This window comes from Symphalangus syndactylus, chromosome 4 (assembly GCF_028878055.3).
Source record: "Symphalangus syndactylus isolate Jambi chromosome 4, NHGRI_mSymSyn1-v2.1_pri, whole genome shotgun sequence".
NCBI lineage: Eukaryota > Metazoa > Chordata > Mammalia > Primates > Hylobatidae > Symphalangus > Symphalangus syndactylus.
In genome coordinates, this window is record NC_072426.2 from 25,780,067 (window position 1) to 25,800,841 (window position 20,775).

Below are 20,775 nucleotides of genomic sequence, written 5' to 3' on the forward strand. Positions count from 1 at the left end.
GAGTTTGTGTGTGTGCACACATACAGTAGGGTTTGTTTGTTTTTATAACTTTTAAACACCGAAAAACAAATTCACAAAAGTATTTATTTATAATCCAATTTTTACCAGAAGCCATTAAAGGTATGTGCCAGGACTGTATAAAGTAAATCACTAATTTCTATGAAGAAGTGATTTGGTTCCAAGTCTATGAACATGCTGCTCTTTGCCCTGTGTCACAATTGAGAGTTAATCTTAAGAGTCCAATCTGGTTCTTAAACCATCTCCTAGGAACTCCAGTTAGTATATGCCCAATCACTATTTGAAGGAAACAAATCTCCAGTTTCTCCCTGAATACACCAAAATCACAAAGATGGTATGACAACTTTTCTGGTTTCACTTCCAGCCTTCTCCAACAAACCAAAGCTGGTCTATGAATAAGCCCAAAATACTGGCAACAATAAATGGGTATGAGTATGTGTATATGTCTGAATGAGGGAGTAAGAAAGTGTGTGTGTGTGTGTGTGTGTGTGTGTGAGAGAGAGAGAGAGAGAGAGAAACAGAGAGAGGAGAGAGACTGACAGGAGAAAGAGAGAGAAACATAGGCATGTAGGTATAGGAGGGCAAAAAAGAGAACAAATGTGAAATGAATTCCTTCTCGGTTGACACTCATAATTATGTTCTTCGTATATAAAACCCCTGCATATATTTTGTCATAAGATTGCTAAGAGCATAAAGATTGCTATATTTTACTTTATCTACGGTCTCACGTGGCTTTGTCACTACCATTCAATAAACAGAGTTGTGAGGTTCAGGATACCATGACAGAAAGGACCAAGTTTTTCCTTTAACAGAAGAATAAGCTGGGCGTGGTGGCTGATGCCTGTAATCCCAGCACTTTGGGAGGCTCAGATGGGAGAACTGCTTGAGCCCAGGAGTTTGAGACTAGCCTGGGAAACATGGAAAGACCTTGTGTCTACAAAAAAACCCCACAAAATTAGCCAGGCGCTGTGGCGCATGCCTGTAGTCCCAGCTACTTGGGAGGCTGAGGTATGAGGATCACTTGAACCCAGGAAGTCGAGGGTGCAATAAGCCATGATCATGCCACTGCACTCCAGGGTGTCAGAGTAAGACCCTGTCTCAAAACAAACAAACAAGCAAAAAATACAGGAAGAGGTAAATGTTTTTTAAAGGAGGGCTGCCAAGGCAATCACTCAATCCTCACTGCATCTGTGGTTCTTAACTTTCACAAAGGACATGAAACCATCTGAGAATCTAAATGGAACTTCATACTAAAGAAAGGCATGTGGTCCATAAAAACTTGAATATAGTTTTGGGATTTCGGACTCTATACCCCAAGAATCCCTGCGCTATATATTATATTACAATGTGACATCCTGAGGAATAATGTGTCTATAATTCTGTCCCCAAAGTCATATATATTCCACAAATGTCTGATAATTTTATCCTAATACTATATTTAAAATGTCTAAGCAGAATGAATATTTAACACCAAATTAAGAATAATTCAGATGTTCTGCATTCTGATCCAACTAGTCATAGTCCTCAAATTAACTTACATCCCCCATTACATTGTAATGACTACAACAGTCATTGTAATGGCTATTCTTTCTTTGGGACTCTTGGCAGAATTATCCCAAAGAAAAGGAATTACACCTTTAACTGCTCTCTCCCTGATAAAAACGCATTAAACTTGGAATGTTGCATTTTCCAAAAAGCGACAAAACCACTTGAAAAGATACATATTTTGCTTGAAAATGTAAACTATTAATACAAATATATGAAAGCAAATGAGTAATCCATATAAATGTCTGGATAGAAATATAAAGAATCATAAAGTTTTAGGTTTGAGATCTGGTCAACCCTTCTTATTTTAGGAATAACAGCGTGAAAATGGTTAAGAGGATTACTGCAGTTCTCCAAATTACACCCCTCCTTTTACTTACAGAAATTGGTAAGGAAATTTTATTATGTCTTCAACCAAAAACAAAGTTTAAGTCTAAAATCCTGTCTTTTAATGAGGGTTGATAACTATGTGTGTTCAAAGTAGATAAAGGATACAAAGCAACTACTTCAAGTTATTCAAAAAGCTCAACCAGAAAAACAACTAATAATTGCATGTTTTCCCCCCAAATGTACTCAGCTAGATCTTTCTAAGCTCTTAATTCACGTTTCACACTCAACTGATGTTATGCAAAGTATGTTTTTAAACATGATCCAGGAATATCAAATACAGCTTTACACAACTCATATAATTCCCATATTTATGTAAGTATACAAATAAGCAACATGAACTGCCAGATGCTTTGGGAAGAAAATTACCAGAAAAAAATTTGTTGTTAAGTCTTCCACATCTAATTGAGACATCAGTTCCAGTGAGTATTTGGAGAAGCATCAATCCAACAGCTTAACATAAATCAAGAACTAAAATGACTCAAGTATGACATTTTTCTTCCTCAAGCAAAAATACACTGAAACAGTTTCCACTTCCAGTCAAGACGGAGTAACAGGGACCAGATTTACTGTCCTACCTTAAAGTACCAGAAAGCTGAACAAAACATACAAAGTTTCAGACACTCAACAATAGTCATAGTATGAGAAAAGGAAGGCAAAGGAGGTGACTCCAACAGCTGCCCCAGCTTACTGCCGAGTTTCCAGACTATGGCACAGGGAGGGGATGCCCAAACAGCTCGGGAAGTCGCCCTGAGCAGCTGAGATGGGAGTGAGAATTTAGGGAGGCCACACTGGCTGAATTCACAGCAGGACTACCTGAGAAGAGAGTGCTGCAGACCAGCAGGGGCTCCCTCAAATTTTCAGCTGGCATTGAACAGCACATGCATATGGGAAAACTATCCAAATCCCAGAGAAAAAACATTGAAAAGGAATAGATTAAAAAAAAAAAAATTAGCAGAGCTAATTACAGATTACTCCTATCTACAATCCCAGTGACTCCGGAAGCAGAGGGGAAGGACTGCTTGAGCCCACCAGGAGACCAGCCTGGGCAACACAGCAAGAAAAAAATAAAAATAAATAAATAAATAAAAATAAGTTCCATGTATTAAAAATTTTTTAAGGATTAGCCAGGCATGGTGGTATATGCATGTGGTCACAGCTACTTGGGAGGCTGAGGTGGGAGGATTGCCTGAGCCTGGGAGGTTGAGGCTGTAGTGAGCTATGATTGCACCACTGTCCTCTGGCCTGGGTAACCGAGTGAGACTCCGTCTAAAAAAAGAAAAAAAAAATTCCCAAAGCTAACACACACACAAAAAAACAGAATAGTTTTCACATAAGCCAGAGTGGGAAAACCTCAAAATACACAGGGTACATATAAATACTCAGGGTGAAATGCCTCAATAATGGGGCAAAATCAGTCCATTAATATATATATATTTTTTAAAAAAGGCAAACCATAGACTAAGAGAATATATTTCTAGAGCATAAATCTGACAAAGGACTTGTACCTAGACAACACACACACACACACACACACACACACACACACACTGAGAACAGTAATAAAGATAACCCAATCAAAAAGCAGACAAAATAAAGACTTCACCAAAGTAGATATACAGATGTAAATAAGCACATGAAAAGATGCTCAGTATCACTAATCATTATGAAAATGCAAACTAAAACCACAACAAAGTACTACTACACACCCATTAGAATGGTTAAAATTAAAAAGACCTGCCATATGAAGCGTTGGCAGGATGTGGAACAACTGAAACTCTCATACATTGGTGGGAAAAGTTTGGCAGTTTCTTAAAAAGTGAAAAATACGGCCGGGCACGGCAGCTCATGCCTGTAATCCCAGCACTTTGGGAGGCCGAGGTGGGCGGATTATCTGAGGTCAGGAGTTCGAGACCAGTCTGGCCAACATGATGAAACCCCATCTCTACTAAAAATACAAAAATTATCTGGGTGTGGTGGCACATGCCTGTAATCCCAGCTTCTTGGGAGGCTGAGCCAGGAGAACTGCTTGAGCCCGTGAGACAGAGGTTGAAGTGAGCCAAGATCGTGCCACTGCACTCCAGCCTGGCCAACAGAGTGAGACTCTGTCTCAAAAAAAAAAAAAAGTGAAAAATACACCTACTTAAGACTCAGCCATTCCATCTAATTAGGTAGGTTCCCAAGAAATCAAAACATAACATACAAAGATCACAAATATTCAGAAGCATTATTTGCAATAGCCTTAAAACTGTGAATAACCAAATGTTCATCAAAAGGTGAACAAATGGTGGTGGATCTATGTAACAGAATACTACTTGGTCTTAAAAAGGAATGAACTATTAGATTCATCAGCAACACAGATGAATCTTACAATCACTATGCTGAGTGAAAGAAGCCCAACAAAAAAAAATTCACTATGATTCCATTATATAAAATCCTAGAAAATACAACTTAATGTATAGTGACGAAAGCGTATCAGTGGTTACCTGAAAATGGGGGTAGAAAGTGAATTAGAAAGGGTCACAAAGAAACTTGGATGTGATGGATATTTTATCTTGATTATGGTGATGGTTTCATGGGCATATATATATATATATATATATATATATATATATATATATATATATATATATATGTAAAAACTGACCAAACTGTACACTTTAAATAGGTACAGTTTATAAGAATTATGCCTCAAGTTATTAAAAAACACACCAAAACAATTACTAAGAGCTGATATGCTGAGATTAGTGAAAGAAAAGTCTTTGGTAGCCTACTTCAAAGACTCCTCATAAAGCCTTTACCAAACCCCAAAGAGTTCAAATTAATTCTCTCTCAGTAATTTTGTTTTTATCTGTTTTAGTGCTATTATACGTGTTCTCTAAACTTTGAGTTTGGAGACAATTTCAATGCATTCATCTTTGTATATACCCTCTGTTGCCAGCCAAATAACCTGAACACAGTGGGTTATCAAAGATAACCTGGAAAACGCTGTAGATTTATTTCAATAGATTTGTCCAAATATTCTTGAAAAATAACAATAGATTTTACTTGTCTATGTTCTAATTAAGGAGAGAGATGTTTAAGTGTAAACCTCAGAATACGTGGAACTTATTTAAAATTAACACAAATAAAGCAGAAATAGGAACAATCTTATTTTATTTATTTATTTATTTAGAGACAGGGTCTTGCTCTGTTGCCCAAGCTGGAGTACAGTGGCACGATCACGGCTCACCGGAGCCTCAAGCTCCCAGGCTCAGGTGATCCTCCCACCTCAGCCTCCTGAGTAGCTGGGACTACAGGCACATGCCACCACGCCTGGCTAATTTTTTTTTTTTCTTTTGTACAGGTAGGGATTCCCCCTGTTGCCCACGCTGGTCTCAAACTCCTGGGCTCAAGCGATCCTCCTGCCTTGGCCTCCCACAGTGCTGGGATTACAGGTCTGAGCCACCATGCCCAGCCAGGAAAATTTTTAAATCAGCATCTAGATGACAGGTAAAGTATACCGTTTTCCTCTGGCATAGATAACACCCTATCTAACAGCTTATTTCCCAACACTGTCTAACTCAAACCATCAAATTAACTTGGGCATTTTACATTTTCATTCCCACATAGGCCTTTGCTCAATACTCTTCTTCCTTGATGTCTTCCTTATTCTTCACTAGCCAAATTTTGCCTGGAATGATTGTCATGATGGTATTAATAACAATTAATAAAATACTTAATAATTGTGTAAAGCATAGTGGTAAAAGATAAATGTGTCTTTACATGTATTTGTGTGGTATGCAGACATACATGAACACAGAACTCCACTCAACCTTCTCAACATCTTGAAACATGAGTATTACCTGAATTTTAAAGATGACAAAGTTTTGGTTAGGAAACACTGAACAAGGATTTGAATTTTAATAATCCTATGCCAATGCAAATTCCATTACACTACAGTGTCAATGATTAAGGCTCACCTTACATCTTACATCCACACAGAAGCCATTTCCAACTACCATGAACTGCAGACATGACTTATTTTCCCAAGCATCCTTTCGCTTTTGACTAAATTGCTTTCTTAAGACATCTTCCTTACTAGACTGAGAGCCCCTTGGATGTAGCAGGTATAACTTCTTATCCATGTTTATGCATTCCCAGTGCCTAGCACTATGACCACACATTGTATGTGCTCAAAAACTGCCTGCTGAATTGAAATGAACTGAGCCTTTAGTTATGGAACCACGAAATAATTTCCTAACCTCTTAGGTGGTAGAAGCATTTCTTCTATAGAATCTCTGACACAGGCTGGGCGCGGTGGCTCACGCTTGTAATCCCAGCACTTTGGGAGGCCGAGGCGGGTGGATCACGAGGTCAGGAGATCGAGACCACGGTGAAACCCCATCTCTACTAAAAAAACACAAAAAAATTAGCCAGGCGTGGTGGCGGGCGCCTGTAGTCCCAGCTACTCGGAGAGGCTGAGGCAGGAGAATGGCGTGAACCCGGGAGGCGGAGCTTGCAGTGAGCCGAGATTGCGCCACTGCACTCCAGCCTGGGCGACAGAGCGAGACTCCGTCTCAAAAAAAAAAAAAAAAAGAATCTCTGACACAGTTATCCAGATTCAACTAGCATACTTCTAAAATAGGAAACTTACTACTTCACAAAACAGCCTATTCTACTGATTTAACAGTTATTAAAAAGTTGTGGGGTTTTTTGTGTGTGAAGTTTCTTTTTTTAAAATAGTAACTGAAACAAGATTTGCCTCCCGGTTCTACTGTTGGGGTCAGCACAGAGTAGGTATACTCTCCAACTATGACGAGAACAGATATGACAATATATTTAAGAGTGATTCTTACAAAACTGGATACAATTCAACAATAGTTTTTAAAAAAATGTACAAAGGTAAAATAATTGTGCAGAAATAATGAATATCTACTTAGTAGACCTACAATCTAGTGATAGTCAAAAAGGCAGCTGGACATTTGAATATGAATTCAGAGTACAGCCAGGCTAGTTATATAAACTTTTACTTATTAATATTTAGCCAGTATGTGGCCGGGCACTGTGGCTCACCCCTGTAATCCTGTAATCCCAGCACTGTGGGAGGCCAAGGCAGGCAGACCACCTGAGGTTAGGAGTTCAAGACCAGCCTGGCCAACATGGCGAAACCCTGTCTCTCTACTAAAAATATAAAAATTAGCTGGGCATGGTGGCAGGCGCCTGTAATCCCAGTTAGTTGGCAGGCTGAGGCATAAGAATCACTTGAACCTGGGAGGTGGAGGTTGCAGTGAGCCGAAATGATGTCACTGCACTCCAGCCTGGGTGATACAGCGAGACTCTGCCTCCAAAAAAAAAAAAAAGAAAATATTTAGCCAGTATCTTTCAACATTAAACAGATTCCTAGCACTGAAAAGATTCCTGATACCCCTGGCTAAACTCCATGGAACTATGACTTCAAAAGTTGGCAAAAAGACCTAGAATTGGCATACAGTTCTAAGAATTTTAAAGCTGCAAGTTTCCCCTGTTACAATGGGCTAATTGACCAAATAACTAAAATCACCTGGTGTCACCACACATTTATCTCAATGCTGCCATCTTATGTTAAAATATGGGACTACACAGACAGCTTTAAAAAGCCATACCTTATAGACTGAAATCTGAAAATATCAATGATTTGAAACCCAAAAAAAAGGTAGAAAAAAAGGTTAACACTGAGAGTTGAGGTATTTAATAACAGTAAAAAATATTTTTATAGTAATTAACTTAAAATGAAAGATCTCATGAGGCAAGTAATTATAGACCCAAAATAAATCTTACTTTGAGAAAACATGAAGTAACTTGTTGAATTCCTCGAATCTAAAAAGATTATATTAACAGACATATGCGGAAGGAGACAGTAAAATAAAATCTGGAGATACTTCATTTCTTCAGTGAATTCAATCTGCTTTTCTAATCACAGCTGCTTAAATAGAAGTATCTGCTTAAATTTGCTGGTTTTAACTTTAATCCCATTACTATAGTGATGGTACAAAAAGGAAAATAAAAGTCAAGTTCCTAATAAAATGCAAAGAGCTGAATTTCAAGGGCCGGTTATATTTAACTGAAAATTTAACAGTTTGCAATCTTCCATTTTTTCCATGAAGTAAAACCATGCTATTAAAATTATGTTGAAAAAAAAAAATTCAGTGGCACTGAAGAATGTCCCTGATTTAATGTTAATATAAAAAAACCAATCTGTATACATATCAACATTCCAACAAGGGGTAGGGGTGGGATGGAGAAAGCAAAAATAGCCTGGGAACTTGGGAATTAAGTGAAAGTCATTTTGTCAGAAAATATGAATGTCAAAATACTCATTTATAAACTCTAATTCCAAATTTAAAAAAAGGATTTTAAGTCATGTACAAAAAAAAAAAAAAAGGCCAATGTTTTGGTAGAAGAGATCAGGAAAAACACAAAGATAAACATCCTATTAAAAGCTTATTATTCTACCACACTGGTGCCTGACTGTCAATGTGTGGAGAAAAGCAGTAAGTAGGAACTCTCTGTACTTTCTACTCAATTTTGCTGTGAACCTAAAATTACTTTTAAAAGTCCATTAATTAAAAACAAACAAACAAAAAACAACTTACTTGCTCCTTGCTGAGCATATATTGATTTTCTTTAGAAGTGCTTCTCACAGCACCAGTCAATCTGTTTTTAGGAGAGAAACCTGACAGAAGTCTCAAACTGTACTTTATTCTCCTTTCCTATTTTAAGATTTAATCTTAATTCAGCAAAATAAGCATCTTTTAAAATCCTCATCAGTCTTTTAGTACAGATATAACCAGTCCCAGGAAACCATCTGCCAGTTTCTTCATCATCGCTCACTGCTGAGCAGTGTTTGTTGATTCCTTCTTCAGTTAGAACAAGAGGCAGTGGCCAAAACGATTTCCTGTCTTAAAGGGTCAAACTCTCTTTTTCAACTTCTTACATTGTTTCACAATCTTACACAAACAGTTATATCATTATACATGGCTTTTATAAAATGTTTTTATTTTCTCTAGACTGTAAGAGCCACAGTGCAGTGATTCTGCCTCAGTCATCGCTGCCTGACATATAAACATGGTAGCTGCTTTGTTGAATGAATTTTCCTTTCAAGCCACAAGAAGAGGCATAATCATCCAAAAGAAGTAAAAATGTTTTCCATCTTGCAATGAAAAGGAAGTTAGTTTAATAGATTAGGCCATAAAGTTTGAAAAGAGTAAGTCTCACAAAGTACTTGTTTTCATTATTTGAACAATTGCCAAGGGGGGCGAGGGTGGTGGAGGGGAAGGGTGTGTGAATATCTGAAAAAGACATTAAGGACATGTTTGGGCCAGAGAACTATCACATATAATACCAATACTGTGTCTGTATATCATATTATACTAAGTGCTTTAATAAGTATTATCTCACTTGATTATCACAATTCTATGAGTCAGGTGAGGTATAGGTTGAGTATTCCTTATCCAAAATGTTCGGGACCATAAATCTTTTGGATTTCAAATTTTCTCAGATTTTGAAATACTTTCATATATATAATCTTGGGGATGGGACCCAAGTCTAGACATGAAATTCATTTATGTTCCATATACACATTACACACATAGCATGAAGGTAATTCTATACAATATTTTAAATAATTTTAAAAGTTTCAACTACAACCCATCACAGGAGGTCAGGTGTGGAATTTTCAACTTGCTGCATCACATCCGCACTCAAAAAGTTTTGGAGTTTGGAGTATTTTGAATTTTCTAATTAGGGCTAGGCATTCTTCATTCCTCTTTTGCAAAGTGAGGAAACTGCAGCATCCATAAAGCAGGACCAGGAGTCAAACCGAATCCAAGCATCTGCCTACTATGTCATATTGCCTCTACACCACAGAACTACACCTGCTACTACAAGCCACACATGAAAATTCGCCTCATTAGCTTCTCAGTTTATTAAGATACCATCAGCTACTAGCTACCAAAAATGGAGTGCTCAATTAGTTACATTTTTCCCTCTGTAATTTATTTGTAGGTGAGATAAGAAAATTATAAGAAAATAAGCAAGATGAGGAGGAGGTTCCAAGATGGCCAAACAGGAACAGCTCCAGTCTACAGCTCCCAGTGTGAGCCATGCAGAAGACAGGTGATTTCTGCATTTCCAATTGAGGTAGCAGGTTCATCTCACTAGGGCTTGTCAGACAGTGGGTGTAGCCCACGGAGCATGAGCCAAAGCAGAACAGGGCATCACCTCACCCAGGAAGCGCAAGGGGTCGGGGAATTCCCTTTCTTAGCCAAGGGAAGCCATGACAGACAGTACCTGGAGAATCAGGACACTCCCACCCTAATACTGCACTTTTCCAATGGTCTTAGCAAACGGCACACCAGGAGATTATATCCTGCGCCTGGCTCAGAGGGTCCCATGCCCACAGAGCCTCGCTCACTGCTAGCACAGCAGCCTGAAATCGAACTGCAAGGCAGCAACGAAGCTAGGGGAAGGGCATCTGCCATTGCTGAGGCTTGGGTAGGTAAACAAAGCTGCCAGGAAGCTCAAACTGGGTGGAGCCCACTGCAACTAAAGGAGGCCTGCCTGCCTCTGTAGGTAGACTCCACCTCTAGGGGCAGGGCATAGCTGAACAAAATGCAGCAGAAACTTCTGCAGACTTAAACATCCCTGTCTGACAGCTTTGAAGAGAGTAGTGGTTCTCCCAGCACCGAGTTTGAGATCTGAGAACGGACAGACTGCCTCCTCAAGGGGGTCCCTGACCCCCAAGTAGCCTAACTAGGGGGCATCTCCCAGTAGGGGCCAACTGACACCTCATATGGCTGGGTGCCCCTCTGAGACGAAGCTTCCAGAGGAAGGATCAGGCAGCAACATTTGCCATTCTGCAATATTTGCTGTTCTGCAGCCTCCGCTGGTGATACCCAGGCAAACAGGGTCTGGAGTGGACCTTCAGCAAACTCCAACAGACCTGCAGCTGAGGGTCCTGACTGTTAGAAGGAAAACTAACAAACAGAAAGGATATCCACACCAAAACCCCATCTGTACGTCACCATCATCAAAGACCAAAGGTAGATAAAACCACAAAGATGAGGAGAAACCAGAGCAGAAAAGCTGAAAATTCTAAAAATCAGAGCACCTCTTCTCCTCCAAAGAAACGCAGATCCTCGCCAGCAATGGAACAAAGCTGGATGGAGGACGACTTTGACAAGCTGAGAGAAGGCGGCTTCAGACGATCGGTAATAATTTCTCCGAGCTAAAGGAGGATGTTCGAACCCATTGCAAAGAAGCTAAGAACCTTGAAAAAAGATTAGACAAATGTCTAACTAGAATAAACAGCCTAGAGAAGACCTTAAATGACCTGATGGACCTGAAAACCATGGCACGAGAACTACATGATGCATGCACAAGCTTCAGTAGCCGATTCAATCAAGTGCAAGAAAGGGTATCAGTGATTGAAGATCAAATGAATGAAATGAAGCAAGAAGAGAAGTTCAGAGAAAAAAAGAATAAAAGGAAATGAACAAAGCCTCCAAGAAATATGGGACTATGTGAAAAGACCAAATCTACGTCTGATTGGTGTACCTGAAAGTGATGGGGAGAATGGAACCAAGCTGGAAAACATTATTCAGGATATTATCCAGGAGAACTTCCCCAACCTAGCAAGGCAGGCCAACATTCAAATTCAGGAAATACAGAGAATGCCACAAAGATACGCCTCGAGAAGAGCAACTCCAAGACACATAATTGTCAGATTCACCAAAGTTGAAATGAAGGAAAAAATGTTAAGGGCAGCCAGAGAGAAAGGTCGGGTTACCCACAAAGGGAAGCCCATCAGACCAACAGCAGATCTCTTGGCAGAAACTCTACAAGCCAGAACAGAGTGGGGGCCAATATTCAACATTCTTAAAGAAAAGAATTTTCAACCCAGAATTTCATATCCAGCCAAACTAAGCTTCATAAGTGAAGGAGAAATAAAATCCTTTACAGACAAGCAAATGCTGAAAGATTTTGTCACCACCAGGCCTGCCCTAAAAGAGCACTAAACATGGAAAGGAAGAACCAGTACCAGCCACTGCAAAAACATGCCAAATTGTAAAGACCATGAGGCTAGGAAGAAATTGCATCAACTAACGAGCAAAAAAACCAGCTAACATCATAATGACAGGATCAAATTCACATATAACAATATTAACCTTAAATGTAAATGGGCTAAATGCTCCAATTAAAAGACACAGACTGGCAAATTGGATAAAGAGTCAAGACCCATCAGTGTGCTGTATTCAGGAGACACATCTCATGTGCAGAGACACACATAGGCTCAAAATAAAGGGATGGTGGAAGATCTACTAAGCAAATGGAAAACAAAAAAAGCAAGGGTTGTAATCCTAGTCTCTGATAAAACAGACTTTAAACCAACAAAGATCAAAAGAGACAAAGAAGGCCATTACACAATGGTAAAGGGATCAATTCAACAAGAAGAGCTAACTATCCTAAATATATATGCACCCAATACAGGAGCACCCAGATTCATAAAGCAAGTCCTTAGAGACCTACAAAGAGACTTAGACTCCCACACAATAATAATGGGAGACTTTAACACCCCACTGTCAACATCAGACAGATCAACAAGACAGAAAGTTAACAAGGATATCCAGGAATTGAACTCAGCTCTGCACCAAGCAGACCTAATAGACATCTACAAAACTCTCCACCCCAAATCAACAGAATATACATTCTTCTCAGCACCACATCACACTTATTCCAAAATTGACCACATAGTTGGAAGTAAAGCACTCCTCAGCAAATGTAAAAGAACAGAAATTATAACAAATTGTCTCTCAGACCACACTGCAATCAAACTAGAACTCAGGATTAAGAAATTCACTCAAAACCGCTCAACTACATGGAAACTGAACAACCTGCTCCTGAATGACTACTGGGTACATAACGAAATGAAGGCAGAAATAAAGATGTTCTTTGAAACCAATGAGAACAAAGACATAACATACCAGAATCTCTGGGACACATTTAAAGCAGGGTGTACAGGGAAATTTGCAGCACTAAATGCCCACAGGAGAAAGCAGGAAAGATCTAAAATTGACACCCTAACATCACAATTAAAAGAACTAGAGAAACAAGAGCAAACACATTCAAAAGCTAGCAGAAGGCAAGATATAGCTAAGATCAGAGCACAACTGAAGGAGATAGAGACACAAAAAACCCTTCAAAAAAAATCAGTGAATCTAGGAGCTGGGTTTTTGAAAAGATCAACAAAATTGATAGACTGCTAGCAAGACTAATAAAAGAAGAAAGAAGAATCAAATAGACACAATAAAAAATGATAAAGGGGATATCACCACCAATCCCACAGAAATATAAACTACCATCAGAAAATAGTATAAACACCTCTATGCAAACAAACTAGAAAATCTAGAAGAAATGGACAAATTCCTGGACACATACACCCTCCCAAGACTAAAGCAGGAAGAAGCTGAATCCCTGAATAGACCAATAACAGGCTCTGAAATTGAGGCAATAATTAATAGCCTACCAACCAAAAAAAGTCCAAGACCAGATGGATTCACAGCCAAATTCTACCAGAGGTACAAAGACAAGCTGGTACCATTCCTTCTGAAACTATTCCAGTCAACATAAAAAGAGGGAATCCTCCCTAACTCATTAGATGAGGCCAGCATCATCCTGATACCAAAGTCTGGCAGAGACACAACAAAAAAAGAGAATTTTAGACCAATATCCCTGATGAGCTTATCCACCATGATCAAGCTGGCTTCATCCCTGGGATGCAAAGCTGGTTCAATATATGCAAATCGATATTAACGTAATCCATCATATAAACAGAACCAAAGAAAAAAACCACATGATTATCTCAATAGATGCAGAAAAGGCCTTTGACAAAATTCAACAGCCCTTCATGCTAAAAACTCTCAATAAACTAGGTATTGATGGGACATATCTCAAAATAATAAAAGCTATTTATGACAAACCCACAACCAATATCATACTGAATGGACAAAAACTGGAAGCATTCCCTTTGAAAACTGGCACAAGACAGGAATGCCCTCTCTCACCACTCCTATTCAACATAGAGCCAAATCATAAGTGAACTGCCATTCACAATTGTAGGGATGTGAAGGACCTCTTCAAGGAGAACTACAAACCACTGCTCAAGGAAATAAAAGAGAACACAAACAAATGGAAGAACATTCCATGCTCATGGATAGGAAGAATCAATATGGTGAAAATGGTCATACTGCCCAAGGTAATTTATAGATTCAATGCCATGCCCATTAAGCTACCAATGACTTTCTTCACAGAATTGGAAAAAACTACTTTAAAGTTCGTATGGAACCAAAAAAGAGCCCGCATTGCCAAGACAATCCTAAGCCAAAAGAACAAAGCTGGAGGCATCACGCTACCTGACTTCAAACTATACTACAAGACTACAGTAGCCAAAACAGCATGGTACTGGTACCAAAACAAAGATATGGACCAATGGAACAGAACAGAGCCCTCAGCAATAATACCACACATCTACAACCATCTGATCTTTGACAAATCTGACAAAAACATGAAATGGGGAAAGGATTCCCTATTTAATAAATGGTGCTGGGAAAACTGGCTAGCCATATGTAGAAAGCTGAAACTGGATCCCTTCCTCACACCTTATACAAAAATTAACTCAAGATGGATTAAAAACTTAAAAGTTAGACTTAAAACCATAAAAACCCTAGAAGAAAACCTAGGCAATACCATTCAGAACATAGGCATGGGCAAGGACTTCACGATTAAAACACCAAAAGCAATGGCAACAAAAGCCAAAATTGACAAATGGGATCTAATTAAACTAAAGAGCTTCTGCACAGCAAAAGAAACTACCATCAGAGTGAACAGGAAACCTACAGAATGGGAGAAAATTTTTACAATCTACCCATCTGACAAAGGGCTAATATCCATCATCTACAAAGAACTTAAACAAATTTACAAGAAAAAATCAAACAACCCCATCAAAAAGTGGGTGAAGGATATGAACAGACACTTCTCAAAAGAAGACATTTATGCAGCCAACAGACACATGAAAAAATGCTCATCATCACTGGCCATCAGAGAAATGCAAATCAAAACCACAATGAGATACCATCTCACACCAGTTAGAATGGCCATCATTAAAAAGTCAGGAAACAACAGGTGTTGGAGAGGATGTGGAGAAATAGCAACACTTTTACACTGTTGGTGGGACTGTAAACTAGTTCAACCATTGTGGAAGTCAGTGTGGCAATTCCTCAAGGATCTAGAACTAGAAATACCATTTGACCCAGCCATCCCATTACTGGGTATATACCCAAAGGATTATAAATCATGCTGCTATAAAGACATGCACATGTATGTTTATTGTGGCACTATTCACAATAGCAAAGACTTGGAACCAACCCAAATGTCCATCAATGATAGACTGGATTAAGAAAATGTGGCACATATACACCATGGAATACTATGCAGCCATAAAAAAGGATGAGTTCATGTCCTTTGTAGGGACATGGATGAAGCTGGAAACCATCATTCTGAGCAAACTATTGCAAGGACAGAAAACCAAGCACCGCATGTTTTCACTCATAGGTGGGAACTGAACAATGAGAACACTTGGACACAGGATGGGGGACATCACACACCTGTCATGGCGTGGGCCTGTTGTGGGGTAGGGGGAGGGGGAAGGGATAGCATTAGGAGATATACCTAATGTAAATGACGAGTTAATGGGTGCAGCACACCAACATGGCACATGTATACATATGTAACAAACCTGCACGTTGTGCACATGTACCCTAGAACTTAAAGTATAATTTTAAAAAAGGCAAAAAAAAGAAAATAAGATGAACAAAAACATGGTATAGTAATACAAAGAAATATTATTCAGCCATGAAGAAGAATGATACATGCTACTGCTACATGTACAACATGGAAGAACCTTAAAAATATGATGCTAAATCATAAAAGCCTGTCACAAAGAACCACATATTGTATCATTCCATTTATATGAAAGTCCAGAATATGCCAATCCATGCAGACAGAAAATATATTAGTGGTTGCCAGGGGATGGCAGAGTGAGGGTGAATGGAGAGTGACTGCTAAGGCACGGCATATAGAGTTTCTTTTTGAGGTGATGAAAATGTTTTAAAGTTACAGTAGTGATGGTTGTGCAACTCTGTGAATATACTAAAACACTGAATTGTGCACTTTAAGTAAGTAAACAGTATATGATACAGGCATTACCTCATCTTGTGCTTTGATTTATTATGCTTCGTAGATACTGCATTTTGCCACAAATGGAAGGTTTGTGGCAATCCTGAGTTAAGCAAGGTCATCCATGTAATTTTTCCAACAGCATGTGCTCACTTTGTGTATCACATTTTAGTAATGTATCACATTTTAGTAATACACAATATTTCAAAGTTTTTTATTATTACATCTGTGATGGTGATCTGTGATCACTGATCTTTTATGTTACTTTTGTAATTGTTTTGGGGTGCCATGAACGCCACCCATATAGATGGTAAATTTAACTGATAAATGTTGTATATGTTCTGACTGCTCCACTGACCAGCCATTCTCCATCCTCCTTCCTCTCCTCCAGTCTCCCTATTCCCTGAGATACAATACTGAAATTACGCCAATTAATAATCCTACATGGCCTCTAAGTGTTCAAATGAAAGCAAGACTCACACATCTTTCACTTTAACTCAAAAGCTAGATATGATTAAGCTTAGTGAGGAAGGCATGTCCTAAGCTGAAACAAGCCAAAAGCTAGGTCTCGTTGGGTCAGTTAGCCAAGCTATGAATGCAAAGGAAAAGTTCTTGGAGGAAATTAAAAGTGCTACTCTGGTGAACACATGGATGATAAGAAAGGGGAAGAATGTTATTGCTGATAGGAAGAAAGTTTCAGCGGTCTGGTAGAAGATCCAAACAGCTGCAACATTCCCCTTAGCCAAAGCCTAATCCACAGCAAGGCCCTAACTCTCCTCAATTCTAGAAAAGCTAACAGGTAAGGAAGCTGCAAAAGAAAAGTTAGAAGCTGGCAGAGGTTAGCTCATGAGGTTCAGGGAAAAAAGCTATCTCCATAACACAAAAATGTAAGTTGAAGCAGCAAGTCCTGATGTAGAAACTGCAAGTGATCTAGAAGATCTGGCTAAGATAACTGAAGGTCACTATACTAAGCAGATTTTCAATGTAGACAAAACAGCCTTCTTTTGGAAGAAGATACCATCTAGAACATCAATGTCTGGCTTCAAAGGATAGGATGACTCTCTTGTTAGTAGATAATGCAGCTCCTGATTGAATTGAACCCAGTGCTCACTGGTCATTCCAAAAATTCTAGGGCCCGTAAGAATTATACTAAATCTACTCTACCTGTGCTCTATAAATGGAACAACAAAGCCTGGATGACAGCACATCTGTTTTTACATAGCATGGTTTACTGGCTCTTTGAAGCCTACTGTTGAGACTTTCTGCTCAGAAAGAAAGATTCCTTTCAAAATATTACTGCTCATTGACAATACACTTGGTCATCCAAGAGCTCTGATGGAGAGGTACAAGGAAATTAATGTTGTTTTCATGTCTGCTAACACAAAATCTATTCTGCATCCACAGATCAAGTAGTAATTTTGATTTCATTATAAATTTTAAGAAATTTATTATTAAGAAAATAAATTTAAGAAATATTTAAGAAATAAATTATTTAAGAAATAAATTTCTTGGGAGGCCAAGGCGGGTGGATCACAAGGTCAGGAGATCGAGACCATCCTGGCTAACAAGGTGAAACCCCGTCTCTACTAAAAATACAAAAAAAAAAAAAAAAAAAATTAGCTGGGTGTGGTGACGGGCACCTGTAGTCCCAGCTACTCGGGAGGCTGAGGCAGGAGAATGGCGTGAACCCAGGAGGTGGAGCTTGTAATGAGCCGAGATCACGCCACTGCACTCCAGCCTGGGCGACAAAATGAGATTCTGTCTCAAAAAAAAAAAAAAAGAAATTTCATATAAAAGAGAAATATTATTTAAAAAATAAATGTCATAAGGCTATAGCTGTCATAGACAGTGATTCCTTTAATGGATCTGAGGAATGTAAACTGGAAACCTCCCAGAAAGGTTTCACCACTCTAGATGCCATTAAGAATATTTGTAATTCACAGGAGGAGGTCAAAATATCAACATTACCAGGAATTTGGAAGAGGCTGATTCCAACCCTCATGGATGATAGGAAGTAGCTGCAGATGTGGTGGAAATAGCAAGAAAATCACAAGTGGTACCCAAAGACGTGACTGAATTACTGCAATATCATGATCAAACTTGAACACATGAGGAGTTGCTTCTTATGGATGAACAAAGTGGTTTCTTGAGATGAAATCTACGCCTGGTGAAGATACTATGAATATTGTTGAAATGACAACAAAGGATTGTGACAGTTGACAAAGCAGTGACAGGCTTTGAGAGGACTGACTCCAATTTTAAAATATGTTCTACTGTGGGTAAAATGCTATTAAACAGCATCATGTGTTACAGAGACATCTTTCATGAAAGGAAGAGTCAACTGATGCAGCAAACCTCATTGATATTTTCTTTTACAATAAATTGCCACAGCCACCTCAGCCTTCAGCAACCACTATTCTCATCAGTCAGCAGCCATCAACACCTGAGGCAAGACCCTTCACCTGCAAAAAGATTACAACTCTCTGAAGGCTCAGATGATCATGGGCATTTCCTAGTAATAAAGCATTTTTAAATTAAGGTATGTATGTATTGTTTTTTAAGACAAAATGCTATTGCACGCTTATTATAGTGTAAACATAACTTTCATATGCACTGGGAAACCAAAAAAATTGTGTGACTCCCTTCATTGTGATATTCACTTTTTTGCAGTGGTCTGGAATTGAACTTGCAGTATCTTTGAGACATGCCTGTATGTGAATTATTTCTCAAATTGTTTTAAAAAATAATGACCCTATGACACTGTAAAATCCTTAATTAAAAAAATTCAATTATTTTCCAATATATTGCACATCAATGCAGGGAAGTGATCTAATAATTTTAAAACATTTTCAGTAATTATGTCATAAGCATTTTGGTGTTGCCTTGTAAAAAAAAAAACTTTACTAATTCAGAAAAATGGAGTCTTCTTTAAAAAAACTTTTTCCACTTTTACCAAAAAATCATTTCATTCTGTTTTTTTAATACTTTTGTTAAATACTCAGATTAAGTTTTACTGAAGCATAACTACCATGAAATTCATCAGTTTTAATTAGAGAGTTAGATATCTTAACAAATGTATACAGCTGTGTGTGTAGTGTGTAATCACCACAATCCAGTTTGGGAAAACTTCTTTTTTTTTTGAGAAGGAGTCTCGCTCTTTCACCCAGGCTGGAGTGCAGTGGCGTGATCTCGGCTCACTGCAGGCTCTGCCCCCCGGGGTTCATGCCATTCTCCTGCCTCAGCCTCCCGCGTAGCTGGGACTACAGGCGTCCGCCGCCTCGCCCGGCTAATTTTTTGTATCTTTAGTAGAGACGGGGTTTCACCGTGTTAGCCAGGATGGTCTCAATCTCCTGACCTCGTGATCTGCCCGCCTCGGCCTCCCAAAGTGCTGGGATTACAGGCGTGAGCCACCTACAAAGTTCTCTGTGCTCAGCTGGGTGCAGTGGCTCACGCCTGTAATCCCAACACTTTGGGAGACCAACGGGAGAGGATTCCTTGAGCCCAGAAGTTTGAAACTAGCCTGGAATTGAGTTTCTATCAAAGGTTCAAGTCATGAAAAATTATTTTTAATTGAAGATTATAAATGTTAACAAAAGCTTTTTCTCTTTCAAAATAAAAACATTTTGCACATTCATAGCAGGAGCCACATAGAGTTCATAATTACACTATTTATAATAGCAAAAGATAGGAACTATCTAAATGCCCACTGACAAGAGTAGATGGTATAAATTATGGTATATTCACATTACTGAATATTGTACTACAGTGAAAATGAACTATAGCTATATGCAATAATATGTTGAATATTAAAAACATAAAGTTGACGGGGGGAAACAAAGCAAGTCCCAAAAGACAATAAGCAGTATGATTCCAAGAAAAACTAAATATATTCTTTGGGCACCGATACATTCATAATATAAACTGTTTTAAAGAGGCGAAGGAATGACAAATACAAAATTCCAAAGAATAGTTTTGGAGGAAAGGGAAGGGCAAGAGGAGGCAGGAAAATGGAATAGTTGAGGAACACATAAGTAAACAAATGCAAGTTATTATTAATATTCTAGTTCTTGGGTAGAGTGGAAGGTTCATATGTTTTATAACTTACATATGTGTTATCAAATTCTTTTGTATCACATTATATTAAAATATTTTTTAAAACACAAGCAAAAACTATTTTTTAAAATTACTCATTATAAAAAATTTTCCAGAAGTTTAATAGTAACTCAAAATGTACTTCAAATTTTTTAGAAAGTTCTTACCTTTGTTTCTGTTCAACTGCTTTGTCCAAGTGCTGAAAGATATCCTGAAACAAGGTGCAGCTGGATCGACTGTTGATAGTATACCCATATCCTCTTTTCCAATATTGTTTCAGATCATTTAAATATTCTAATACCTAAAAAAATTCAAAAATAATTTCTAATATATTTTCAAAAATATAACAGATTCCCTGATTTAATAATGATTCTCTAAGAAATGGTTACAGTGTTTAATTACCATTCTGCACAAAATACAGTATTTGTCCTTTCCAGCATTTAAGAGTTGGTCCCAAAGGTTCATACCACAGAGATTTAT

General features: G+C 38.4%; 1 protein-coding gene across 3 annotated transcripts in view; it reads right to left on the reverse strand.

Annotated features, from left to right (window-relative positions):
• The window catches only part of MINPP1 (multiple inositol-polyphosphate phosphatase 1), a 49,904-nt gene that overhangs the window by 10,801 nt on the left and 18,328 nt on the right, over positions 1-20,775 (reverse strand). For 2 of the 3 annotated variants that reach the window (XM_055274316.2, XM_055274318.2), the window contains exon 4: positions 20,463-20,596. The exons of the other annotated variant lie outside the window; for it this stretch is intronic. In XM_055274316.2, coding sequence (XP_055130291.1) covers positions 20,463-20,596 — 134 coding nt within the window. The remainder of the gene's footprint in view (positions 1-20,462; positions 20,597-20,775) is intronic. 3 annotated transcript variants of the gene reach the window in all.